Source organism: Balearica regulorum, chromosome 24 (genome assembly GCF_011004875.1).
Source record: "Balearica regulorum gibbericeps isolate bBalReg1 chromosome 24, bBalReg1.pri, whole genome shotgun sequence".
Lineage (NCBI taxonomy): Eukaryota > Metazoa > Chordata > Aves > Gruiformes > Gruidae > Balearica > Balearica regulorum.
The window spans coordinates 4,014,189-4,042,048 of record NC_046207.1 but is presented as its reverse complement, the minus strand read 5'-3'; the positions used below and the strand labels follow the sequence as shown (position 1 = coordinate 4,042,048).

The 27,860-nt window shown below is 48.1% G+C and overlaps 2 protein-coding genes across 7 annotated transcripts in view; one reads left to right on the top strand and one right to left on the bottom strand.

The window, feature by feature from the left end:
• On the bottom strand, window positions 1-17,960 carry CAVIN1 (caveolae associated protein 1). The gene is made up of 2 exons (XM_010312466.2): window positions 17,326-17,960; window positions 1-1,527 (listed from the first exon to the last, which is right to left on the bottom strand). Exons 1-2 carry the CDS (start codon window positions 17,743-17,745, stop codon window positions 862-864), a joined length of 1,086 nt encoding a protein of 361 aa, XP_010310768.1. The 5' UTR covers window positions 17,746-17,960; the 3' UTR covers window positions 1-861.
• Window positions 17,961-21,922: 3,962 nt separating this feature from the next.
• ATP6V0A1 (ATPase H+ transporting V0 subunit a1) overlaps window positions 21,923-27,860 on the top strand; it is a 29,271-nt gene continuing 23,333 nt past the window's right edge. For 5 of the 6 annotated variants that reach the window (XM_075775072.1, XM_075775071.1, XM_075775069.1 and 2 more), the window contains exons 1-5: window positions 21,923-22,034; window positions 22,241-22,382; window positions 22,622-22,700; window positions 23,025-23,122; window positions 23,698-23,826. In XM_075775072.1, the coding sequence (XP_075631187.1) occupies window positions 22,266-22,382; window positions 22,622-22,700; window positions 23,025-23,122; window positions 23,698-23,826 (423 nt within the window). In that variant the 5' untranslated portion in view covers window positions 21,923-22,034; window positions 22,241-22,265. The remainder of the gene's footprint in view (window positions 22,035-22,240; window positions 22,383-22,621; window positions 22,701-23,024; window positions 23,123-23,697; window positions 23,827-27,860) is intronic. The other variant, XM_075775073.1, reaches the window with a different exon arrangement.

Sequence of the window (27,860 nt, the reverse complement as noted above, 5' to 3'; positions counted from 1 at the left end):
GCAGCCGGATTCATCACCTGGGCAGGGGAGCGCGTGGCCCGTGCTGCTCCTGCCGCAGCCCCAGGGCTGTCACAGCAACAGCCCCAGCACAGCGGGGAGGAGCAGCGGGCCCCGGCTGTGCGATGCCACGCGGGCACCCACGGCAGTCCCAGCTGTGGGGTGGCTTTGTGGCGAAGCCGTCCTGGGCACCGCCACGTAATCCGGTCCTTGGGAGGGCAGAGAGGAGCAGACCCGCCTGCCTGCCGCGCGGCTGGCTCCGCTTCGCCCGTGCTCTGCCCACCAGCAGGACTTGCTCAGCTCTTCCCTCCCGCACGCTGGGTGCATCCCAGTTCCTCTGCTCCCCCGAAGGGGCAGCCAGCTTGGGGGCTGGGAGTCTTCCTGCCCACGGGGATGGCCGCACAGCCTGGCACAGGGAGCCGGGGTGGTGTGGGCCGGAGGGCTGCTTGGCAGGAAGCTTTCTTGACACCAGGTCTTTGCTTATGGAGGACACTTGAGCTTTCCAGGTGTACAGCCGTTATCTTGGTTTTAGCACTCTCCAGCTGGGCCGGGTCCCCGTCACTCAAAGCCCATCTTCAGGTCTGGTGCTAGAAGGCTCTCACGCAGCCTGCGGCAGGAATGGTCTCCAAGGGTGATTTACCAGTGTAAGAAAAACAGTCCCGTGTTCCTAACGTTTCTGTGTGCTAAAACTAAAATATAAAATACACCTTGTCCAAGCAGGCAGGGGATTGGCGTCGGCTCTGCAGGGTAGTAAAGATGCATTGTGTACGCTTCCCCTGGGGCACCAGGGCAGAGAGAGATCTCGAAATGTGAATGATAACATGTTCAGCCGTCGTCCACAACCCTTCCGCGCTGCAGCCTGTTCTACTCGCTGTCGCTCTTGTCCACCAGTACCGCATCAGACTCCTCCGTGATCTCCAGCAACGTGTGCATCTCGGGGCTTTCCCCACGCATCAGATCCGAGTTTTCTCCCTCCTCTCCACCAACCTCCACCAGCTCCGTGGCTTTCACTTCCACCTCGCCCTCTCTTATTTTCTTGACATGGAAAGTGAAGGGTGGCACTTTGTAGACGGCTGTCTTGGACCTGGCATAGATGGTGTGGTCAGGGGTGAAAGACTTCCTCAGCTTGTCCCGAGAGGTCTTCATCTTCTCTCTCCTTTCATTAGTCACAATCTTGGTGCCCAGTTTGTTCATCCTCTTCTCCAGGTTGTGGCGGGTCTTCTCCAAGTTGTGGCGGGTCTTCTCCAGGTTTTCCTTGGTCTTTAGCTTAGTCTTCTCCATCTTCTCCTTTGAGAATGCCTTCTTAAAGTCATCCACTCTTTTCATGCCGCTTCTTTTGATGCGCTCTGCCCGTGACTCTTCAATAATCTCTTCAATCTCCACCTCTTCATCTGAGGAGAGCTGGACGTGGTCCTCCTCTGCATGGTCCTCACCCACAGGCACCTCCTCGCCCTCGCCTTCCTTCTCCAGCTTTTCACCCTCCTTTAGAGACTTGCTGATGCTCAGCTTAGACGGGAGCTTCACTTCATCCTGCAAGACACAGAGCGGAGCCAGTGAGACACACACCCCCAGCCTCTCCAGCTCGGGAGCCAGCCCCCCTGCCCGGCAGTGCCGCAGAGGAGAAGCACAGCTCTGACTCACAGCTGAACAGGCCTGGACTCATCCTCCCTTAGCACACCTGATAAATTACTGCAACGAGGATCTGCTCTACCCTCAGCAGCTTAAGGCTCTGCTACATTTAAGCTCAGGTACACTAGCTCTGCTCACTCTGAGCTGGTTCCAAACCCACCTGTGACTCCAGCAGTGCAGGAAGAAGCAAACCAGCACTGAAACTGGAGACTTTTCCCTTCCTCCTGTGCCCCCGTCCTCCAGTTTCATCTTCATCCCAGGACCTGGCCATCGCACCACCCCTCTCCTGGCCCCAGGAAGGCCCCAGCCCACACCCTGCCATGGAGGGGCGCAGGGAACCCACGTGAGCGATGTGGTGCCCCTTCACTCCCCAGCGCCTGCCCAGAGCCCTTCCTGTCCCCCCCCCCCAGCCCACAGCATTTTCAGCTTCCTTCCCGCGGGTGGTCTTCTCTCGGTCAGACCGCTGGCTGCCCCAGCTCTCCGGCCTGGCCAGGGTCTGGCCCGCGGTGGCCCCGGGCACAGCGCTGCACTGGGCTGCAGATGGCAGTACAGTCCGGAGCCAGGAGTCCGGCCACGCTGCCCGGCGTGTGCACGCTGGCCTGGGCCACTCCGGTCTGTGCTCAGACTTTCCCAAGGCCTGCAGGATCCAGATGTGGGGCTGGGACATCTCTTGGGATGGAGCAGGCCGCCCTTTTTTTCCCATTTCTCCACTGGGGAATAAGTTAGGGAATTTGTCTGAGCCCGTATCCGAAGGCAGCAGAGACGGCGGCCACGACTGACACAGCTAGGTCTGCAAGGTTACGCTGTGTCTCCTCGAGACGGGAGTGAATTCATTCAGCTTCTCCACTCTCCCGGGTCAGCCAAGTTTCTGATCCCGGTGGCAGAGGACAAGCATGTGCCCAGGAGAGGGGCACAGGTCTGGAGTGGGATTGGTTTTCATCTGAACAGCACATAGCGTGCGTCCTGGCTGCAATGAATCACCTCTCTGTTCCCAGGACAGGCTGGAAATAGCCCATCACTGTACAAAGCTTCACAGCTGCGGGGCTGCAGCCCACGGCTCAGAAATTTATTGCCTGAGTAGTTTTAATCTATGGAGCTGGGCGGGAGAGGCGCGGAGCTGCTGAGATGAGCGCTGTCAGAGAGCCAGCAGCAGCCGAAAGGCCGCGTGTGGAATGGGCACGCAGAAAGCGGAGCTGCTGGGCTGAGGTTTTGAGAAAAGCCTGGGCAGCAGGACAGCCGGGTGCCATGCCTGGCCCTGGGGCAGACAGGAGCTGAACAGAGCAAGGACGGGGGATCCCAGTCCAACACTGGCAGGATCAGGGCCCAGTGAAATCAAGGGACAGACCCTGCGGTACCCCAGGCCCGAGTGTTTGAAGTGCGTGGCAAACGCACTGGCTTGGGGATGCCAGGAGAGGAGCTGCCCTGTGTCCCAGGAGGGTGAATTTGTCGTGGCATCTCCTGTGCAAGGCTGCACGCTCTGCGTGTCACACTTGCACGGCTGTAGCCACTGCACCAACGCAGCCACGAGCTAACGAGCTACGCAGATGTCAAGAGCCAGGACACTCGTGATGGTCAAACCACCAAAACAGTCGCTGTGGCCTGGCCCTGAAGAGCTGCGCCAGCTCCAGCCCCGCGTCTGCGCAGGTTTCTTTGGCGCTGCTGCGGCAGAGGACGTCCTGATCCCTCGCGCAGTGCCGCAAGGGACAGCGTGTTTGCACGCTGGCGCCCCAAGCGCTCTCCCACCACTGCACCAACATGCTGCGGCTCCGGCTGACCAAAGTCACCGCCACGCCATTGCTCTGGCCTGAGCCCCTGGACGGAGGCAGGACAGGACGCTCCCTCTGCACACAGGGCTGCTCGGCTCGGCCGGCTATGGCATCCCCAGCTCTTCCTTCCCCTACACCACTTGAGAACTGACATAAGCTCACTGGGAAAACGTTGTGAGCAATGAAAGTCAGCTCCACAGAGCGCTGGGCTCAGTGAAGGTGACACGGGCTGCAGTGTCTGTGGTCAAAACACAGAGTCTGCCACTGCCGAGGTTTTGTTCTGGGGTTTATTCAGGGCAGAGAGCTGCGCTGGGCAAAGCTCTTCACCCTCTGGATCACAGCTCAGGTCCCAAACACTTTCTGGAGATTAAGGTGAAGTGGCCAACATATGTTTTCTTCATTTGATTAGCCACTTCAGGAGAAAACAATACACATGCCTTCCAGAGGGTCAGGTCAGTCCAGAACAAACCCACATCACTGGGAAGGCAGGGATCCTGTTCTCCACAACAACACCTGCTCGAGCGATCCCAGAGACTCCCGGGGACCCTGCCCTGCCGAGCCAAGAACATCAGGAACTCCATCCACTTCCTTCCCTCGAGTCAACACAATGAGCCAGAACAAAGGCATCCCCCTCTCGCCTGGCATGACTGTCACTGGAAACTGGCCATATCCTGCAAACTCAGATACTTATCAGCCCCTTGTTAGTTCCAGAACATGTGTGTGCAGAAAGAAACACCACCTCAAAAACTCCATGTCTGCCACATAAATAACCACCTTTCCTTGTGTTAAACCAATAAATCCATCTTCTGACTGAATTTTCTGATGTGGCTGAATGGCTGCACTAGCAACACACCCATCCGACCTCAGCAGCATCCTGTAACTCTTTCCTCACAGCCGTGAAGACACGGCCAGCAGCAGCTCCCAGTACATGGGACAGCTGGAGCAACCCCTGTTAGGGTGACAGCGTGGCTCTCTGTAATTCCTGCCACTTAATCCTGAGAACAGCCATTGCCTGGCTGTTTGACCCTAACCCACAGACTGCACTCGTGTACAGACCCACACTTCTGCTGTCCCGTGCACCGTCCCCGCAGGCAGCCGCCCTAGCCCCAGCCCAGCATCGTTCATGGACGCGAGACTCCGCTCGCGCCTCTTTCGGCAGGCTCCCTCGTTGCTCAAATACAGAAGCAAAGAGCGAGCAAAGCTATTCCCATAAGTAAGGATGCCTACATTCTCAACCTCCCCCCTTGAGACTGTTTCCAAGAGCTTTTCTCCAGCTGTGCTTGGGAAACCCTTTGCAATCTTTACTCGGCCCCTTTCCTGCAGGGCCAGGCTGACCAGGGGTGACATGCCCACTGCAGGGCTGTCAGGGCCCCCAGATAGTGTGTCTCTCTTTCCTATGCCTGGTGTAACTCCTGCATTTTTTCCCCCTGACTTTTCTTCAGTCTGATTGCTTATCGGAGCCATAGATAACCAGCTGGAGGACAGCTGGTGGATTTTCAGCACCAAGTGCCACGGGTCTCTTTCCTGACTCAAAGCCCACCTGCACTAGAGAGCATTCCTGCTGGTTTAGCGGGCTCTGGCTTATACACAGCACAGCTGGTGTGAGAACAACCAACGGCTCTGGCACATCCTAATGGGGACAAGGACGTTGGCACTGAGCATCCCTCATGTGTAGCCCCCTACCCGCACCCAGACACTGCGCAAATGCCACCAAGGGTCTCCTCGTCCCCGCTTGAGAGGTGTTTCTCTTGTGGAGAAGGGAACTGCCCGGTGTGGGCAGAATGTGCCTACAGACACGGCCGTGTTTGCCTGTGGTGGAGAACGATGGGACCGTGCTGGAACGATCAAGAACCATCCTGGGTCTACAAGTGGCTGCTACACAAATCCCTACTCTGGGCAAGGCACTATGATCTGTGCACTTTATTTCACTCATGACTCATCCAGATGAGCCACATTTTTAACACCAGGCATTCCAACTACTCTATTTTTACTGGGAAAACACTGACCCTTGAAGTGGGTGAGTCCAAAATCCTGGGTCTTGGCATCCCTGCTTGCTGGGGTGTTCAAATCCTGGCTCCCAGTCAGCAGACGCAAACCCCTTGTGTTCCCTAAACCAGTTTGAATCCAGCTGGCACAAAGACAGCGGGTAAACAAGCTTTGTCAGAAGACTTTTATACCAGCAGAGGAAAAATCTTCCTGCTCTGTGCACGAAGCAGAGCTATGCCTAGCAGAAGGACAGGCAGTGTCTGTGTCTGTGCTGGGACTGAGCTCGCTGCCATCTGATGTGCTTCACAGAAAGGTTCAGCTCTGATTCAAGTTCTATTTTTCTTTTACCCATTTGCAATGTGCCACCCCCAGCCCATTTCACAATCCGACACGTACAGCTGTGCTGTCCCCTCAGCACAGATATCTCCCCGAGGAAGCAGTTTGCTTCGGGAAGCTCCCTCCTGCTGGCAGAGCCGACGGGACCAGCAGCCCGATTGCTGCAGACCTTGTGGGCGCCCGTACCCAGCGTCGAAGGCAGCTGGCTGCCAGCTGATGGGGTGCTGCGCTGCTCTGTATTCCTCCCGCTTCAAACAATTCAGAGCTGTTAGATCTATCGGGCAGACCGGCCTCTGCCTGGCTGCACTAAGTGGGCTTTTTATCTGACCTTGTTTTCAAGCCGAGTTCCCCTGCAGTGAGTCACGCAGGCAGCCCCATACGGCCATGTACACACCGCCTGGTTGCTACAACACACGTAAACACTTCCCCTGTCTTATAAAAGGCCAATGAGACACAAAGCTGAGCGGCATTCCCAGCCTAGCAGAGCTCTTCAAGCACTGGAGAATCACCAGCAAATCTGGGGAACATTCCCAAAATGCGAGAAGGGCTCCTGGGTTGCTCTTGAAGAAGCTTTTATTGAACTCCCAGCCACTCCCATCTCCAGTTTGAAGGTTTAATGGAGGTTTTTTTCACACGTGCATGCTAATCACATCTGTACTTCATTTCGTTTAGTTATTTTTACACAACTGCAACAGCACAAACAGTTGAGTTTGGTTGACATGCAGCCGTAACATGCAGAACACGACCAGCTCACATCCCCAGGCTCTGCTATGACCAAAACAGGCTGATCCCAGCGGCTGGGTGAGCCGGAGCTGCTGCACCTCCTGCGCCACCCCAGCCCTTCCTCTGCCCACTCAGGGTAGATCAGACAAGCTCTGGCCTGGGGGGAGGCTGAGGGAGGATTAAAAGCATCTGGGCAGCAGACAGCCTTCCAGGTCAGATTGAGCCCTGCCAGGGAAGAAAAAGTTCTGCACTCCCATTGCCACGATAACCGATTTGCTCTGCCAGTGCTCAGAGGATGCTTTTCTGCGCTGACCTTCCATCAGAGTCACAGGAAGGAGGATTCCTTTATTCTTGAGTAACAGCAACACACCTGATAAGCACCCACAGCTCAGCAGAGCTCAGGGATGTAAAGATGCCCTGCGCAGAAAAGAGGAGAGCTGTGCTTTCTTCCCCAGTGCCTTGTTGGAACAGACGTATTCTGTGGAGATTATAATTGCTATCAGACTCTCTTGCTCTATCACAAAAACCCCGCCTTTTTAAAAAATCTTGTCACTCTCCTTGAAAAGGAGACGTTTTCCCTGGCAGCTTCCCCCAGAGACCCCGATTCCCAGGCTGAGTTTACCTTTGCCCAGCTCCCCGGGGGAGTCTTGTCCACTGACCGACATGGCCGTTCCCACCGTTCCCACCACCGGGTGACCACCCAAAGGGCAGGCAACTGGAGCTTACGGTACTTTCTCCAGTAGCCACACAATAAGAGGAAGGCTAACACGGCACTATGCTGTTACCAGCAGCCCTCGTGGCATGAGATAAGCATTAGACAAACAGCAGTTAAAGTCATCACCGGCTCCAGTCGGTGCAGGAGCCTTGCTCCTAGTGAACAGCGCTGGGGGCTGCCGCTGAACAGCAATGGATGCTGCAGTGCCTACCTGAGACAACTGTAGTTTTATGTCACATACTGCCTGTCTTTTATCTATTTTAAAACAACAACTTCAAACCATTTCACAAACACTTATGAACTAAACCTTACAACAAGCCTGAGGAGGTAGGTATTACCAGGTCTGTATTTCAGAGGGAGAAAATGAGGCTCATAAAACAGGCAGGGTTTGCCCAGTCACAGCAGACGCCAGCAGAGCCAACTGCTCCAGGCTACTAGCCCTTCATGCAAGCCATACAGCAATTCCTCCCTCCCAGATCGCAGAAGTAGCACATGACAAGTTCTGTAATGCCCGAGAGAAAATCACAGCTCCTCACCATCCTTTATAACTAGGGCAGCGGCATGCAGCAAGCAGCAAGCAGGTTAGTCAACAAGCAGCGGCATTTCTGCCAAGTGAAAGATTAGCCTTGCAGGTCTGAACGCTTGCAGCAGCCACAAGCAGGCGGAGAAGGCAAAGGCTCTGGAATCAGCAGCTTTCAGAGTTTCAGAAGAGGTTCAAAGCGATCTTCAGGGATCTCCTGCTGAGGCCCTAAACTGCTGCCTCCTCGCATGTCTTCTGCTGATTTGGGCCATGGCACTTTCTGCAGCGTGGGCAGAGGGAACCTTTCCGGGAGACGGCTCAGAGGGCAGTCCCTGGCGAAGACTCAAAGCGCACGCTCTGGATCTTCTTGGGCTAAGATGAGGAAAACTGCGTTTCAATGGCCAGCGGAAAGGAATCACAATGGAAAAACTTACCTGTCCCAGTTGGAAATCTGATCAGGAACATCGCCAACAAAGGAATCCAGATTAGCATGAGAACAGGCAGAGAGAAAAGGCACAGGGGTGTGATTTAGTAAAGGGAGAAGCCAGGTAGCAAAATTTGAGAGGAAAGACAGTCAGCAAAGATTTATTAGAAAGAAGAGCATCCTTCTCTAATTTATGGCAGGTCCTAGGAGATACAGGCTCCCCTCTATGTGTAAGATTATGAAAAGATAGTGATTTTAAACCCCTGTGTTTATGAATTCAAATACACAAGCTGGAGAAATAGAAACAGCCGGGTGTGAGTCCAGAACTCCATCCACTGGTTTTGCCAGCATATTGACCATATGCTCACCAGAAAATCAAAACCTCTCTCTTCTGCTAAACGCACCCTGAGGACAGGGGGTGGCTACTCAGCATCCCTAGCAGCAGCTGGCATATAAAATTAACCCCTCCATATGCAATAAGCATGGCCTCGACTCTTACGTTCCAAAGGCTGGACAGATTTTATCTCCAATAGTGCCAAGAGGTCCATAAAAAGAGAAGCCTCGAGTCCTTAGAGAGAAGGCTGGAGAGGGACTCTTTGCAAGAGCATGGAGTGACAGGACAAGGGGGAATGGCCTCAAGCTGAAGGAGGGAAGATTTAGATGAGATATTAGGAAGAAATTCTTCCCTGTGAGGGTGGTGAGGCCCTGGCACAGGTTGCCCAGAGAAGCTGTGGCTGCCCCTGGCTCCCTGGCAGTGTTGAAGGCCAGGTTGGATGGGGCTTTGGGCAACCTGGGCTAGTGGAGGGTGTCCCTGCCCACGGCAGGGGGTGGAACTAGATGGGTTTTAAGGTCCCTTTCAACCCAAACCGTTCTACAAGTCTACGATTCTAAAATTACTGAATCCTGCAGTAAGGAATCACCAAAGAATACTGCTGAGACAAAGGAAAAGATCTAAAATACTAGAAGTAAAAGCAAAATAAGTTGGGATTAGGTAAATGTTTAAGTGATAAGCTAGTTCATTCTCAAGTAGCATCTCCCTGACTAGCAGAAATCCTTCTACACTGTAATTTTGTGTATTGCGCAATCTTCTTGGCAGTTTTTTCTATCAGGCACATCTAGTTACTCTGTGTCCTGGAAGCTACATCCTAAAAGGCTGTATCTTCTTCGTTAGCTGGTGAGACTGAGCAGCATGGCACCGCACTGGAGCTGGTTCAAACCTGATGGTGAAAAGCAAGGGAGGAATGGTGCAGGGAGAGGAGGAGGAAAAAAAAAAAAGCACTTTGGAAAAGTGCTTTTGCCTTGCCAGTGAGTCAGAAGAAAGGCAGGGCTGTAGGAAACACAGAAGTAAATAGATTGCAGAGTGAAAAGGTTGGGTTTTTTTTTTTCCTCTGACAGCAGAAAAGTTTTGATCCTATTATCAGTCTGTTTGTACAACTGGCTTTACTCTCAGAACTGCTCCTCCCGGATAAACCTGTCCCAACTGATTAATAACTCCAGAGCTATTTCTGAACAGCAAACCAGTAAAGATGGAGTTTGCATTACAGATGATTTGCAGATAGATCTGTGCTGATACTGACATTTGCATCCTCACATAAAGCTACAGACTAAACATCCTGAGACTTTTTATTCTAAATATTTTCCCTCACTGACACTGAGCATCTTTGTTTCTGGTCCTTGTCTTATCTTGCAGCTGGACAGTGGACCCACAATTCTTCAGGTACTTTGTAAGTTGTAGAAGATCTTGCAGAATCAAGAGGACAACATTATCCCAAACAGGATAAAAGAGGGCTAAGCATGTTGCCAAAGAGCTTATGAGTCATTGCCATGCTTTACACGGGTCACAGATGCATCACAGTATATCAGAGTGGAGACTGCATAGTTCTCTACTCATTACATAGACAGGGACAACACATCGCACTTCTGCGTAGTGTAGAAAGAAGCAGCTTCAGCAAAGATGCAGGAAGAGCCCCCAGTTTCACCAAGTCTGTGCCTAGGTCAAGCAATATGCTCTTTGGGAAAATGGCTGTGTTTGAGTGTGGTTGCTCCCTCCTCCCGCCTGCCTGGCAGAAACTGCGTGCCTCGCCTGGAGCTGGGACAGGGCGACAGCGCGCGGTGAGTCACCCACAGCACGCTCAGTGCCTGCCTCGTGAGCAATGCTGAAGGACACAGAGGGACGCATGCCAACTACAGAGCATTCGCGTTTACATAAAATGGGGGCAATGGAGATAATATGCAGGAGTACTCCTGCTGCTGCGACACTCACACCCTTCCAGAGTTCTGCAGCGCCTACAACACTAAGCAGCTTTTACCACCTACCGGTCAAATTCCCACCCAGGGTACATTGGAGAGTAATGGGACCCGTGTCTTTCCAGGGCACAGTCTGAGCACCGACTGGCTTCTTGAATTCTTCGGTTTCTAATGCCAGACCTGCAAACTTAGTTACATGCAGCCTTGAGAGTTTTTCCTGCTATGTGTCCATGATAGGTTAATTTATTTTTTCTGAGAGCTTGTATCTAGCTTAAGAATGGGAAAATGGGCCACAATCACGCTGGAAACTAGAGCATTCCAGCTACCCAGCCCAGTGAGCACGGCTGGCAAATTCTGCACTTCATTATACTCCCATGTGCAGTGGCCCCACAGGCGTCACACAGACATCACGAGGGATGCTTAGATCCTCTGCTGATAGGCACAAGAGAGGCCAGAGAGGAATATTACCTTTGCCTTTATTTTCATGAGCCATTACTCGTCCGATCTAACCCTATCCCAACCGGCTAAGCAGCCTCTGGCCCTTTGCTCTGAGACAATTTATTGCTGCACAGCTCAGTATGTAACTGTAATGCTGAAAGGATTTCAGCAAAGCAAACAGTCCTGGCACTAACTCCTTATAAATAATACCTGAGCAATGAAATATTAATGCAGTTGATTCCAGGCTGCGGCAGAGAAATCCATGCTCCAGAGCTGTCTTTTGGTAGAAAGATTGATAATCTGCACTAAGAAAAATCCTGGAAGGGAGAGCTATCAACGCCCTGAATTTTTTTTAAGGCTCAGTCTCCCATGATTTATTGAGACTCTTATAATTCAGTAATGTGCAGAGAAGATGAAAAATTCTTTGCACATCAGGGTATTAACATGGTGCGCCTTACAACGGATGGAGAACACGCAGCATTGCAGCCTGAAGGAATTGAGCTGAAGGACATTTCTCTCCTTCCCCTGGGATGGCATTTTTTTCACCTCTAATTTTGCTACTTCTGTGACCAAAAGCAGGAGAACAGAAGGGAAGATACAATAGCTTTCTGGGCTAAGAGACCCCTGTATTCCAGCAACAAAGACAAAGGATCAGAGACAAACAATATTAACTCTTAATTAATGAGTATCAGTTCATACGATTCGAATTTTTTGTGGTTTTTAACAAAGGCTTCATAATTAATCCTCTTTCATATTTTGTTTAAGAGCAGAATAAAATAAAGTGGAGGCAAATCCAGCACCAGAGGAATATGCTGTCCCCATCGTCCATACCAGAACTGCCACTGGATGAGACGTTTCTTGGAATTTGGCAGGTTGCTGATGCACAAACCCACCAGCGAGCCCCTCACAGTAATTCTCCGCTGAACCTGGGATAAGAACAGTTGGGGCTACAAAGGGAGCTGCTTTTGAATGGATTCACAGCAAAATGAAACCAGCCTTTTATTTTAAAGTATTATCAGGAAACAAATACAAAACCCGCTGGCTGCTGCAATGCAAATCTCTGCAGTGAACTGCTGGGAAAAACTGATGCCACACATAGGGCTGCTCCCGATCCAGAGAGGGACTCAAGTTCAAGCACAGAGCACTCCTAAGCACACGGAGCCAACTGGCCTTGCAGGAAAAGCGTAACATGGGTGCCTAGCACCCATGCCTCTCCCCAGTACTATCATTCAAATTTTATTTGAAGTTTCTCTTTATTCTTTATCACTTGTACTTGGGCAAGCTCCCTCGAATCCAAGGCATGGAACCCCCACAGGCTGTTCTTTGGGATTGCAGATCACACTGGCTCTCATGAACCCTCTGCTGTCATTAGTCTCATAAGGTTTTTGTTTCAGAATGATTCATTTGAAACAAAACCATCGCTCGGGGCAGCTGACATACCGTTTAGGCGGTGGAGAAAGGCTGCAGCCCAGGGGCAGTGGGTGCGTCGGCTGCAGCACATGGGTTTGTACGCCCTGTGCTCCCTGCCCCGTGCTTCTCATCAGACCCCTGAGCTCATGTTCTTCTCCGTGCTCTCTTTTGAGGAGCACAGGCCTAAAAATGAGGCTGCTCAGGTCTGGCCTCCGAATCTGTCCTGTTAACATGTGGGTTTGGCATTCATCCCTCCTCCCCACGATCAACAATCTTGTTGTTCTCATCCGTATAAGGCCCACTCGAGGCACAAAAGCCAAGCTGTGCTATTTATATTTCCTCGTCCAGCCCTACCTACCCTACACATTGTACGGTTGAGATTCATGTTCTGCCCTGCTCTTGTAACCACCCGGCCCTTCCAGAGAAACTCCACGTCTCACGAGGCCCTGAGCGGCTGCTGGAGTCACCTGAAGAGCAGAGGAACCCCGGGGGAGCCCCCAAATCTGACAGCGTGGGGAGCAGCCCGGCTGCACACCTCTGACAAAGGCTGCTCTCCTCCCAACAAACAATGCCGCACATCACGAGCCAGACTTCTCTCGAGCCCGGCGCCCACATGAGCCTCAAAATAAAGGACCAGCACATTTTAGAAATTCAGTACTCAATACGTGTGCTGAGTGCTGCAAGCGTTTGTCTGGCTGTGAGAAAATCAGGGCTTTCACATTTGCAGGAATAAGTTTAAAATGTTTTGGGGAAAAATGCCGTGCTTACATAAGTGCTGACACATGCCATTCTTCCGATGAATGTGGCACACTGTCTGGTTTTAAAGCAGTAGCTTTTTGGATGCGACATCCATTATTTAATCAGGAACTGTAGTAACCAGCCCCAGATTCTTGTATCCTAAAATCAGGAGATTTGGGATGAAGTCACTTTAGTTTGTTTTTATTAGCAACGACTCTAACCAAATCTGTTGGTGTCCTAATTTCTCTGAAGGACAGGAGCCCAGGACAGATGGCACAAAGGAAGCACTGAGGAGCTCTGTTCACATGGGCTGCTAATAAGTGCACGTAGTCATTTGACATCAGACTTTTTAGGAAGGCGAGTCCTGTTTACGATGAGAGTACTGAATGTCTGTTTACATAGCAGCTTGTCAAAAGTCTGTCACTTTTGCTTTTGGTAGGCTCATTTTCAAAACAAAAAGATGTGGCACTTTGGAGGGGGTTTGGTTTTTTCAATTTTTATTCTCAAGAATCACTCTAATTCCCTACATTAAGTCAGTGGAAAAACTCTTGCCTCGGTAGAAATCAGACCAGCTCCTGGCAAAACCAGGTACAAGTGGATTTGAGAGAGTGAGAAGGGAGATAGCGCGGGCATGTATATAGGTGACTGCAAGTGACAGCCCGTAAAACATTCTGCTTAATGCCTCGCCCTTGGCCGGTCCCAGTGGAAGTCATTTTCAGTTCTGCACTTTCTCCCCCATAGTTTGAAACTGAGCAGGCAGATGTGCTTTAGGCTCATCTCGACAAGTCAAGCTTTCCCTGAATAAAATTTGATTTTTGTTTCCTCCTACTCTAACAACTAGCAAAATGCCACTCTCACATGTAGTTTGCTCTCTTCTCCCAAGGTGCCAAAAGGTCTTATAGGGACTGAAATAGTCCCTCCGTAACTGCTGGAGACTCCGTATTCAGCGCTGAGAGAATAATCAAACGTCTATAACCGGTAATGAGTGGATTTATCTTTACCTCCTTTTATTTCTTCAAACCCCAGAATCGTGCAATATTAAACCCCTATAGAGCATGACTACTGTTTTAGTCAGCTATCTTGCTTGATAATAGCCACGGCTGGTTTTAGGTAATACTTTATGTCTCTTAAGATGAGCTTATCTCTTTTTCTCCAAAAGGAAAGACTAATAAATCTTTGCATTTTTAGCCATAGCAACTGAAAATGCAATTGCACAGGAAAGTTAATCACAGCTTTCCAAAGGCAGCTTTTTCTGAGTTAGAAAGTGTTGCTAACCATCACAGAATTAGTTGTATTCTCAACAAAATATCTAACATAAATTTTGATAGGTGGTGGGTCTTGAGAAGTGAAACACTGAATTAGAAAAGAGTTATTTTGTAATCTTTTTTCTTTAATTAGAGACACAGTTAGGAAAACACAGTGACTTTTGCTCATTTAAACTCCCAGAGTGGAGCCCACCCGAAAGTTCTGGGTTTATAGACTCTTGATACTTTTTTTTTTTTTTTTAATTTCATGATTATTAATACTGAAACACAAAAGAATATTAGTAAACGGATAATCCAGCGGGAATCAACAAGGCTTCTTGCAACAAATAGCACTGTTCAATGCAAGTAAAGCAGCTGAACATCATCCTCAATTTAATAAATGTTTTTACAATATACCCACAAAAATATCACTTCTTTCTGTATAGAGTTTCTCTTTAAATGTGTTAGCATTATCTGCTTGCATAATCCCAGACAAAGTACCACTCTTGTCATTGATGTGCCTAGAATTACTGACTGTGATAAAATACTCATATGAATAAATTGGGACACAAAAATGTAACCTGCTGTTTTTGTAAATCTGCTGTGCAATTCCCACACTCAGCCTCTGTTAGGAATTTCTGAAGAATGACATGTCCATAATTACAGTCAGACACAAACTCTAAAACCTCTGTCCCTCCCAGAAAAAAACAGAATAAAAAACCCCAAAGCCAAAAGCAAAACTTCAAAGATCCCCCAAAATGTTTAACTTGTTCAGAACAAAAGGGCTCCACAAATAAGGGAGACTGCTGTACAAGTCAGATTATTTTTCCTTGCACCAAGCCATACAATTCAGGTTTCTGTACAATGAAAATTACATGCTGACTTTTTTATGGAGTGCAATCTACAGAATAATTGCAACTATTAAGCAACCCCATTTTCTATATGAGAAATAATTAACGTAGCTCTGAGACAGACTGTGGATTGATGTAATTCAGAAACATTCTCTGTTGACCAAATATCTGTTTCCATCGTATGCGGGAAAGAGTGGTTACACTATTGCAGAGGACTGCAAAAATATACCCCGTTCTTCTAGGAGATCCCCTGTGGTCCATGACTGGTCATCGAATTCTCATTGTCTGAGTCTGTCTTTGCCACAGTAATGCCGCACAATACTACTATCAAAAAAAGTATTTGTTACTCTGGCACGTTAATATTATTATTGCCTATTTCTTTCTCTTATTCAAACATCAAAAGCCCATCACAGATTTTGTTTTTCAGTTTAAGCACCAAATTAAGAGATAATCAAGAGTTTCTCCTCCCAGAAAGACCTTCATTTGCCTTAGCAGTGTCCGTCACAAGCCCGCGCGTTTGCTGCCACACCTTCGGCCTCCCCAGATCTGGATCCTTTCCCTTTGTGGCAAGGTCTGCTCAGGCTTCCCGCAGAAGCGCGAGCATTTCCATGAGGGCGCAAAAGGCTCCATTTCACATGAAGCAAACCTGGAGAATTTCTCACTTGTGACCTGTGGCCTCCCAGTCAAATCACACTAAATTTCATGTGGAGAAATTGTTCCGAATTACACATTATTCTTTTTTCTTTTTTCTTTTTTTTTTTTCTAATATCTTCATGATTCACAAAATCCCTGCTATATTCCCTTATCAACTGATTCACTCAGAGGCTGCTCTGTCCTCATTACATGAGCAAGAGTATTGCCCCTGATTTCCTTTAGAAGCAGGATTGTTTTTTCATATTCAAATAGAAACTCTACTCAATACTCATAATCAACAGCAAACCAAAATGAACAGCTCACAAAATGACAATGTGCCAATGTTCAGGATGTTTCCAAAGGACCTAGAAGCTTGCCAACTTCCTACCTATTTCCGTAACCCGCAAGGAATGTTATGTTTAAACAATTCCCTTCGCTCTTCTCATTTTGCAACGTTTGTTGCTTCTGCAGTGCATTTAAAGTTCTATTTTATTTTTCCATGGATAGATCCATCCTCCCCCAGAAGCCCGATAAAAAGAGCTTGTAATAAATATATATACACATACACACACACATGTATATATAACTGGTGAGGTTGCCCGTATGCTCTGAATAGGCTCGAGTACTTCAGCCTTTCAGGCATGATAAAACTACAAATGCTTAAGCTCTGAATTAGAGAGTTACACAGGCCCCCGTACTTGTTAGATTCCTCAGCCTATTATGATCAGCTCTCCCTCCAAACCCTGTAGTAAGAAGCGTTTTCACTTATTTTCTGTTTTTCTTCTCGCTCTTCCTGTGATCAGCACTGGATGCTTCTCTATTTGCCCCTGACACTGTCTATTATTAACTTCTAACTGAATCATTAACTATTTCACTCACTTTTCTTCTGCGGCTCAATATAAGAGCTTGCTCTGCTAAGAAAAACTAACTCCAGACAGAAAAACTGACAGAAACATATTCCTCTCTTTCTTCTTGTTTAATATTAAAGGAAAAATCCAACACTTAGCACGGGGGTTGAACATCAAGCAAACCAAAGCTGTTATAAAACCAGGCAACTAGAAGATTCAAGACTCGCAGGTTGCAGGAAAAAAACAACATGGAAATCTAGACAAGCACAACGGGAAAGGCAGACCTGAGCACTAATGAGCTCAAGGAGCTGTTCTGTATTTTCTCTGTCTGTCCTAGTCAGTGAGATAAACCCTGATGCTGGGGTTACTGTCTCTGTTGTTATCAGATGCATGTCACAAATCTGAAATATTATCGCTCTCCACGTAGCAATACACATGTTGCCTCTCAGCAGAAAAGACGTTAGCAGACGGATTTACAAGTCTCCTGTCCAGAACCCAGTACATTCTTGTTCTTTTTTTAGTTAAGTAGTAAAATCAGGTTATTTTGATACTTCTGGTCCATTGCAGAGAGTGCTTATGGCCATTCTCACTATCTTCATTAAAATTCCTGATAAATATAGCAACTCTATCAAATCTTATCTTTGAACACACAGACAACACTAAATCATGAATGAGAGAGCTACTTTGGATCTGCCTTAGCTTGGACCACCAGACAGTCGGGGGAGTTTGGGAGAGTAACGGGCCGCACAGAGTGACAGAACCCTTAGCAAAGAAAACACCCACTAACAGGAGATAAGGAAGTTGTGAAATAGCTCCTTACCTGGTAGATCATGACTTTGAAATTTCTGCGTTTCAGGAGCTCCGCTTCGTTGGCTTCTAGCTTCTTTATCTGCCCAGCTTGCTTCTCCAGGTTCTGCCGAACGGTTTTCACATTGACGCTCACCTTGCGCACTTTTTCCAGCATCTTGTTCACGGTGTTGCTGGTGGTGGTGTGTGCCTTTGTCAGCTTGGTTAATTCTCCTTGGATGCTGGTCACTGCGCTATCCATCTCTTGCTGTCTCTCTTCCAGCTGTGTTTGGGTCAGCTGGATCTGATCCACTGCTCCAATAATCTTGTCCAGAAGGGTCAGCACCATCACACCATTGATCTGGTCTGATTTGATGGGTTCTTCAGGCGCTTGCTCCTCTGAGGCCTCAGAAGCAGTTGGTGGTTCAATAATTTGCAAAGTAGTATCCTCCATGATCGCTTGGGAGTCCTGGCTCTCAGAGCCTGGAGAAGCTGTCACTGCAGGGAGAGAGAGGAGGGAAAACTAAACCCGAGCCTCAGCTAAACTCTGCACTGGGAGACACGCCAGAAATGGAGAGCACAGTGTGTGGATGTCTGTGCTGAAATTCAAATGGCACAGCTCTGCAAAGTCGTCCAGTGAAACTGCTCTGCAAAATTTTCCAGGCTTGCAGGTCATTGGCTGACTCCACCTCAGCTATATAAAAGCAGCCCGCTGCCAAATGCCTGATGACCCACCCTTTCTGAAATGATTAAAATAGTTGGAGGGGAGGCGATGGCTTTGCATGCAAACACAGGCACAGCTCAGAAAGGAATGCAAAGCTCTGAAACTACAACTGCCTCTTCTTTACCATAAGTCCAAAGACACTATAAGCAATGAGAGGAAAAAACAAAAACCTTGAGTAAGCAGCTCGGGAAGCTGCTGGAAAGAAAGCCACCCCATCTGGGCACAGCTGTATACATTAAAGGAAGGCTGGTTTAAAGAACTGCACGTTAAAGTTCAGCTGGAAAATTCAGATCTTTTGCCAGTTGTTAGCTTTTTTCCAGGACTAGGAGAGCCTGATTTTCAATACTTTAATGAAGGCTACAATTTGGACTGAGTAATTACAGCACATAACTTCTGGATAATAAAAATGCACGCTCCCATGTGTGTGAATGTACACAACAGGCATACACATGATATATACAGTGTGCACCACGTCTCTATGCAGAGTTAACACAGAAAGAATAATTCACTCCTGCAGTGAAGCAGCTGGCCACTCCCACCTAAAAGCAGCTATCACAGCTCTGCAATCCTCTATCCATCGACAACTCTAGTCACTAGACTTAAACGCCGGACACGCTTCAGCATATGCCACACAAAAATGTACTTGTACGCAATGCCCAAATACTTTGTGTTACAGAAGGCTTAATTGGTAAAAAAAATACTAATTGTTTCAGAACTTAATAGAGTACACATTGCTTTGGAAAACATGAGGAAGAAATAATCTTTATTTTGCTACCTTTTAACCTCAGTATTGACACAAAGCAATTCACAGTCTTATACAGGGTTGGCAGAAGTTTACGCCTCATGGAGCCATCATCAGCTTACTGCCTTAGAAGACACTCGGGAGGTGCTACCAAAGACTGTCCCCAACAACCCAGCAGGACCAAGCACAGGAATGTGAAGAAGGAAAATTCAAATCTTGAGAGTGACCCTGGGTGAGACCCTCCTCACTGTCCCTGGTGTTGGCTCAGCCAAAGGAAACCAAGCTCCCACGGACAGAACTGCTGTGAAGCCTCTGCTGACCCGGGTAGCAGAAAGCCCTTCCAGGCTGGGTAGACCCGGCCAGCTGCCGTTTCCCTCTTGTCCTGTAGCCTTGACAACAAGCGATTCATACTCAGCACATCCTGCCTCCCGCCAGGGTCAGGCCCGCCCTTGCGATTTGCCACAGGTTGGCAAATAAAATGAATGTTCTCCAACGCTCGGCTTCTCCAGGCTGAGGGCCTACCTCAAGGCAGTGCTGGAAGAAATGCTTAATCCCAAGCACACAAGCTGGGAAACCCACGGCGCACAAACAGATGTACAGAACATTGTTCAATGATGAATGCTCACGACAGTCAGCACTTTCCATGCCCGTGTTCTCTGCCATGTGACAGCTCACTTTTTACTGCTGTTGTGCCCGCACTGCACCATTGATCTAGATTTGGTTTCAACCCACCACAACTGTGCATCAGTAAATTGTGCTGTGCAGCCTCCACAATAGATGTTATGTCACGTATTAAAAATAGGTTGCTTTTCTATACCCTGTTTTTCCTGGAGGGACCTTTTTCCTGAGGATTTATTTCCAATGTTGCTGCTGATGAGTCAGTTCCATGAAAAAAACCCTCACTCCAGCCAGATAGCATTGAGGCTCTGCCTTTGTTTCTCACTGGGGATATCTGCTTCAGAGTGGATTTCCAGCGGTAACTGCTGTGAAGTTTCAGGTACAGGACAGGATGCTAACAGACCGGTGCTCTCTTTCCAGGTCTGCTATCTATTCCATCTGTGACTTCGATGCAATCCCTGTGCCTTCATTTCCCCATTTGGGAGTAATTAAAAAAAATCAGACTGAATAGGCCAATCTAGATAGAATCAGATAAAACAAGAGAACAGGAATTTGCATTTGTTCTTGATACTCAGTGGAAGAGATGAAGTGCCACACTCAGTGCCTGCTGTGCACGCAGCAATCACACCCCAAGCTAAAATGCGATGAGTAATGTTCTGTGTCAGGACTAACTTCATTTCAGCCATTTTCTGCCGTGGAGACATACCAGGGAAAGCCAATAGGTGGCAAACTGCAGCCCCCCCCCTTTGGAGCCTTCGCGCTGACTTGAGCACGCAGGACAGTGAAATCCATCTCAACCTCTTCCAGCGCGAACAATTTCTCACTGGTCTCATTGCACAGTAGGTATAGTTTGATCTTTGGCTCTTCCACGCTTGCACTATGCCTTCGATATTACTGATCATTCCAATATCCCAGTGATTTTACAGCACCGCTACTGAATTTTTCTACATCAATTTTACAATCTTTACGTGGACAGACAGTCCAAACAAAAACTAACATATTTCAACTTCAAAGAAAAACTTCAGCCCTATGCAGGACAACAAAGGACGACAATGTGCAACATCTGCTTCCACATCAGTCCGTGGAAGTTCCTGTGACTACAGGAAACTGTTCAGCTCACTAACTTCTTAAATGGCAAGATACAGCTGCTTAGGGCCTGTCAGAAATAAGGAATGGCCTTGGCTTGCAGTGGACAGACTCTCTGTTAAATTTCAATTTGTCCCTTCATCTGTAGCTTAAGTACAGTGGAAATGGACTGGACAGAGAAAAAGAAAGAAAATTATCCCCTGTTTTCCAAAGACCTGGGGATAAGTAGAGGGGGAGAAAACGTGCAGTATGTGTGCAACTTTCTGTACTGCTAGATGCATCCCACAGATGAGGAGAAGTCAGCTTTACAGGCCACAGCTGGTATAACGCATTTTGCAGCACCAAACTCATTTCACGACAAATTATTTGTGTTATTTAACCTTCTAACTTGCTTGTTTTTTCATAATCAATTTGAGAAATGTCAAATATCGGAATAAAAATGAAAACTGAGACTACTGGCAGCCCTGCCACTGCCATTTCCATCACACAGCACCAGCAGCCTCACTAACACGGCCGGCGTGCAAAAGCACCTTTTAATCATATCAAGACCGAGCATTTACTCAAAGTTAGTAAGTAGAAGTAGTTGGAGGTTTAGCGTATCTTAACTTACATATCTGTGATTTTTGGCTTCCTTCCCAATGAACCACGTTTCCATTAACAGCCTAGTGCAGAAAACCCCTGACAGGCAGGGAGGTTTCTTGTATTTAATTGGATTTCTGTGTTACCAAGCGCTATACCCTCGGGTTAGCCTTGGGGCTGCAGGAGGGAATTGCCTGCCTTAATGTGTGCTTGTACAACACCCGGATTTAACTCCAAAAAGCAATTTTTTGCTCTTTTATTTCCCCTAACTCTAATGACTTCAACAAGGGACCTCTGGTTTCGGACCAGCCGGAGCGAGGAGGCAGCAGGGCGGAGGCGTGTGAGGCTGGAGCACCCGCTGGGCCGGGGGCCGGGGCCTGGGCTCAGCCGGGTGCAGACCCTGCGCTGCAGGAACCGGCGGAAGGCTGCCGGCCGGGAACAGGCCGGGAACGGGCCGGGAAGGCGGCTCTGGGCCGAGGGGGGGTGGTGGTGGTGGGGAGCCCCAGAGCGCGGAGGACCCCGGGGCCGCCCCCTGCAGCCCCGAAGCGGGGGGGGGGGGGGGGGCAGCCACCCGCGCCAGCGGCTCTCCAGGACCGTACCTGTGGCCGCCGCTGCTCCCCGCGGTCGCCTCACGGAGACGAAGGCCGGGACCCGCCGGCGAAGGGCAGGCCGCGCCCTAGCGCCTCGGCCACGCTGCCAGTGACGTCACTGCCTGCGTCACGGCGCCACCAATGGCGTCAGGGGCGGGCAGGTGACGTCATCAGCCCCCGCGGAGGAGCGGACCCAGCGCGGGCCGGGTGTCGGGTGACGGAGCCGGCCCCATCCCGCCTCGCCGCCCTCACTTCCGGTACGGGCCCAGCCGAAGCGCGCCGTCGCCTAGGAGACGTGCCTGCGTGACACCGCCCCGCGGGTGTGGTGACGTCGGGGACGGGAGCCGCAGCGGATCAGCTGGTGGCGGCTGCTGCGGGTCCGGGCTTCGCGGGGGCTGCGGCAGGTAACGCGGCGGGGCCGGGGTGGGGCGGAGCCGAGCCGAGCCGGGCCGGGCCGGGCCTACCGTGCAGGCCGCCCTCCCGCCTGGCTGCTGGGGTCGGGCCTGGGACCGTGAGGGAGCGGCGGGGAGGCCCCTGTGGCCCGGCCGACCCCTGCTCCGTCCCGATCCCGTGCCCGGCCGGGCTCCGTCCTTACGGCCCTTCTCCTCAGAGACCGCGGCGGGGCCGGCGCCGCCATGGGGGAGCTGTTCCGCAGCGAGGAGATGACCCTGGCCCAGCTCTTTCTCCAGTCCGAGGCCGCGTACTGCTGTGTCAGCGAGCTGGGCGAGCTGGGGAAGGTCCAGTTCCGCGACGTGAGTACCCGCCGCCCCTGCGGACAACACCCGGGGCGCCGGGAACGGCGCTGCAGCCGCCGGTACCCCCGTGTCCGTGTCCGTGTCCGTGCCCGCGGCGGCGGGTGCCGCCGGAAAAAAGGCCCCGGGTGTGGGGGGGGCCCGGGGATCCCCGTCCCTCGCTCCCGGGGTGGTTCGGGCCCCGTTGCCTTCGGCCGCGGTGGGGGGGTGTCCCTGAGGAAACGTGTGTCTCTCTGCAGCTGAACCCGGACGTGAACGTGTTCCAGCGTAAGTTCGTTAATGAAGTCAGGAGATGTGAAGAAATGGACCGAAAGCTAAGTACGTTTCTCGCTGGGGTTTGATCCGGCTCTAAGACTGCAGCTTTTACCGAACGAAAAACCAATGCAGGCTAAACCTGTAAGGCAGCGTTAGAAAACACAGGGCTGGCTGCAGGGGAGAAGGCTGCCTTTCTTCTGTGTGCCAGCCACTCAGCCTGCCTCCGGGGATTCTCTTCTGCTTGAAAGCTAGCTTTAACCGAGTAAGAGGGTCTTGGAATAGGAGGTGAGAGAGTTCACGGCTGCCAGACGGGCTAGGTGGCGGTTACGGTGATGGTTTGACATTGAAGTATCTTTTTGGTTACCATTAACAATGCTGTCTCTCCAGGGTTTGTTGAAAAGGAGATTAAAAAGGCAAATATTCCTATCATGGACACTGGTGAAAACCCGGAGGTGCCTTTTCCGCGTGACATGATCGACTTGGAGGTAACGATGTGTGTTAAGACTCAGCTAGTATTTGACTCTAGATGAAACCGGGGGAAATCATCTCACTGGTAGATACCAACTGAGTTCAGAGTCAGGGGCGCATTAGTGATAGTCCCCCCGCTGCCACTTGAAATGCTAGCTCACGTCAGTTTAGCTCACGTCACTTTGATTTTTGATTGATGAGCATTGTTTTGCTTGTGCATTTATCCCAATACAGTTAGAAGTGAAAGTACTTAAAAGGAAATTCACCCATTTAAATGAATCAAAAACTGCTGGAACTGCCTGGTTTACGGTGGGTCTGTGTTAAAGTTTATGAGGGTTTTTAATGATTTGAAGACCACTGTATGAATCCAGTCTATAAAAGACTGGCTGAGCATGAAAGGTTTCAAGTTGCCTGAAAAGAATGTCACAAATCTGGATCTGCGTACCATAGACTGGAGACGCATCTGTAATTGCATGCAAATTGTGCGGGGATGTAAAGCATCTTGCCTACTTTCTTCTTTTAATAGACTTAAGAGCACTTACTTATGGAATTGCTTTAAGTCCTTTTTCTTTCTCCTTTTCACATCTTGCAGGCAAACTTTGAGAAAATTGAAAATGAGCTTAAAGAAATCAACACAAACCAGGAAGCTCTGAAGAGAAACTTCTTGGAGCTGACAGAATTAAAATTTATACTGCGTAAAACTCAGCAATTTTTTGATGAGGTCAGAATACCGGGGGCGGGTTAACACTTGGGGAGCTGGTTCTTCTCCCACAGATTACCATTTTTATTCTCAAATATATTTTTAATTGCTGTTTTGGACAGCAGGGTCATTTTTATGCTTTGTTTAAGAAAGCTTCTCAAATGATTTTCCATTTTTCATGCAGTACGCATAGCTACCCATGATTTACCTCTTACGATGTTGTTTGGGGGTTGTTTTAGTTAAGCAATGGTTTGTTTAAAAATTGTGTAAAATAATTAAGATACCAGTAGTTTTTAAAGCACATCAGCAGACCAGAAATTTGATGCTACAGTGAGCACTGTCTTCAGTGGGTAAGAGTTTCTTTGGTACCTATGCAGATAAATGGTAATTCCTCTCTGTAAGCGAGGCGTGAATGCCAAGCTTGATTTCTCTTCAGCCTTTGACATGTTATATAGAGATTACTCATTAGGGCCATAATACAAAGTCCACTGAAGTAATAGATTATTTATTTATTATTATTTATTTGAGCCTTTGATCAAACCCTAAAGTTTTCAGAGGTAAGTTAGGCCAGAACCTGGCAACTCTTTCACTGGGCCTGAGAAGAGCTTCTCTGATGTCATTTGTGACACAGATGTAAAGCCTGCATGGGAGAAGGCAGTGCTTCGTTGTAAAGCTTAAATATCTTAAAGTCTAGGGAGTTTTCTCAAAGCGCTCCTGTATGTTTGTTAGAACGGTAAGGACTTGCTTTTGCTGAGTACGTGTCCTGTTTCCTCTAATCCAAGGATTTGATCAAAGAGTTCTTCATGAATATGGCTTCTGGTGTTTACAGAGGCTGTGAACAAGTAGAGCTGGGCTCCTGCAAACTTCAGGCCGTTTATCTAACGGTTAATTTTTTTGGTTTTTGGCACAGGATGCTGCCTGTTCAGGCATTGAGGTTGTTCCCGTGCCAACACAAGTCTTAGTCACTGCTGACATAGATACTGCTGCTAGTATGATCGGTTGATTGGTCATGGGGTTGGTTTCGATACAAAAAAACCTCGTCTTCGAGTGTTGAGTGTTCACTAACAAGTGTCTCCTTGGACAAACAGCATTAACCTGATAATCTATTACTTAGCTGCGTTAAGGTGTCACCGCCTGCTCAGTATTGAGTAGAACCAAGTACAGCAAGTGCTGTGTGCTTTTTTATTAATTACTGTCCTCTCTAGTGAGAGCTGCCTACTGCTTTTGTTCAAGTACAGTATGGTCAAACTAAATTTAAAGATCAAAATCAATTTTCTAAACAGTCTGTATCAGGTCACCCACAAAAGGGAACTCATGTCAGACTTAAATGAACTGGCCACAGAAAGTTTAGATCTGTTCCTGCTCCTGTTGATAACTGTTTTCTGTAATAATAAACCAAAATACAACAAATGAAAGGTACTGCTCTATGTAGAAGCAAACTGAACCGCGCATGTGTGAAGTTCAGTAAAATGTAAGCCTTAAAAACGTAAAACTGTTTCAGTTCACACTGTAAGCAGCAAACAGCTGGGTGAGAGGTCCCAGGTAGCCCAGGACTTCTGAGCCTTGTGCAGTCTACTTATTATCCCAAAGTGGTGAACGCTTCTTTTCCTCATGCTGTCATTTGCACAGTACCTTCAACACTTGAAGTTTTCAATAACTTGTAATTAAGATTGTGTTATTCATAGTAATAAGTTGCACAAGAAATGGCTTCCTATCCAAAGCTCTTCACACTGGGCATTTGCTCTGTGCTCCGGAGTGTGTGCACCAGGGGAGGGAGGATGGCAAAATGTTTTCACATGTTCTTCATGTGACCGTTCGAGTCAAAGCAGCCATTTCTTGTTTCAACATACCATGTTGATGATTATGCTCCTTTTCTCAGTCTTCTTGTCTTTGCTTATGAAGAACAGTATGAGCTGGAGAGATTTCTCTCAAAGTTTTGCCTAGAGTGTGAGCGCAAAAGAAGACTGGAAAAGTAATGGTTAATGGCATGCAGTCCCCTGTCTCTCTTTCCTCTAACTCTTCTCACCATCTGCTTTTTTCTGTTTGTTTTGCATCTGCCATTCCTGTCTGGGCTCTGGGTTAATAAGTTTGATGGTGAAATGAATCCCTTTTAGTTCTTGTGAAAATTTATTTTTGTTCTGTTCGTGAACTGGAAGGGGCTTGAATTGTATGGCATTGTGTGTAGCATCCAGAGCCATTCCAGAGCGGAACTGTAATCAAGAGTAGGGAAACTGAACCTTTCTTTCAGGCCTTGAGATTAAAGGTGTTGATCTGGATGTACAGTAAGCAATTTACAAATGTTTAATCATGAAAGGTGCGCGTTCTAATTCCTGATGTGCAAACGCTTGGGTTTTTCCCATCCTGAATGATCTGATGTAGTAAAAAGTACTTCACAATAACTATGATGGTTTACTCGCAGCTGGTGAAAACTCTTATTAAAAGTAAATTTCCTAGAGTCTTGCTTTTCTGCATCGTAGCTGGAAAGCTCTTTCGTTTCCACATAGTCTCTCAGGTTTTTATTTCTGTTAAATCTTATAACACTGCTTTAATTATCCTTCCCGAACCAGAGCTGATGTTGCTGTGCCGTTCCCTTTCTAGAAAGGGTGTGATCATCAAATCAAAGCGCTTGAGAGATGCATTTAAAAACAAGGTTTTGTTATGCAAAATAATCCTAAGAAAGTTCTTGTTTAGTAAAACTGGTCTAATCCAAATTTATTCTAAGCTGCTTTGTTTTGTAATTTCAACCTCTCTAAGCAGGACTTGTCTTTGTTTTATACAGTGTCCTGAATAAAGGACATAGCCCCCAGGGGGTCAGGGATAATATTAAGCATTTATAAGAATTACGCTCTCAAGTGAAGCAGATCTCAAGTTTTCACATGTGCTGTCCTTTTTTTATGTTTCTTATGCTAAAATGTGGTGCACCTCACAAAAATTATCCCAGAAAATATTTTGATGACTGATAAATACAATACAAGCCTCTTAAAATTGTAACTTTATCTTACTGTTTTTCAACGTCCTGAAATCTAGATACCAAATAATCACTGGTATGTTTGGTCTGTATGTTTTGTTTTGGGGTACCAAACTTCCTCCTTTTGGTTGTGTTCTCTATGAAGCAAAATTTTCATTCTGTTTTTGATGTTGCAACAAGTTGCCTTAAAGTTGAAAGGATCAGAAATTCTTCGTGTTGGCTTTCCAAATTAATTTAAGGACTCCCTTACTTTTGTAACATCTCTAAGCTAAAGCAAGTGTGTGTCCAAGCAATTGATTTGCATTTGATGTCAGCCTTGCAAAAACTTTTATTCTATATTGTAAATGCTTTTATTTGAAGTGCAAGTAAAATGTTGTAGAGTTTTTCGCTAAAATTATGATGCAACTATTGCACAAAGAAACTATGGCTGAGTCATTAAATTTGCTATAGACTTTTGCAAGGCTGCGCTGTATGTGTGCATGCGTTTTAAGTGTTCTAGGGTCAAACTCTACCTTCCAGTGTATTTTAGCAAGTTCCCTTGATAGCTCTATGGGGAAGACCGCCTGTGTACCACAGAGGGTAGAATTTGGCCCTCTGTTTGTGCTAAGGAACTGTAATTTTCGTCATTTCATTATATAAGCTGCAGAGGTAGAAATAACTGTGACACGGGGTTGTACGAAGTATGAAGATGATGGCACAAGAGGATGTGACTTGAGCATCCTTCCTGACTTGAATTGCTGACACTTACAAGCTATATTCCCAAGAATTTTAGCCTGCAGATTAGCTGCAGTGAAGGACAGTATAAATCAGTGTCCTATTTTAATGCCTGGCTAGTCAAAAAGTGAGCAAGATCATCATACTGCCTTAAGCGATGCATCTTATGCGTGTGGTGATAATACATATAGTGAATAAGGATAAATACCTTGAAGAATGAATAGATTTAATCCGTAAGCATGTTTTTAAGCTGGATGGATTGTATGTTTTTCCTGGAGGGAGAACTTTGTAAAGCCAGTAAAGAAAATTAACATCCAGTACTTCCAGGTTTTGTTACCAGCTCTGACCCTGAGTCTATGCTGACGTGGCAAGT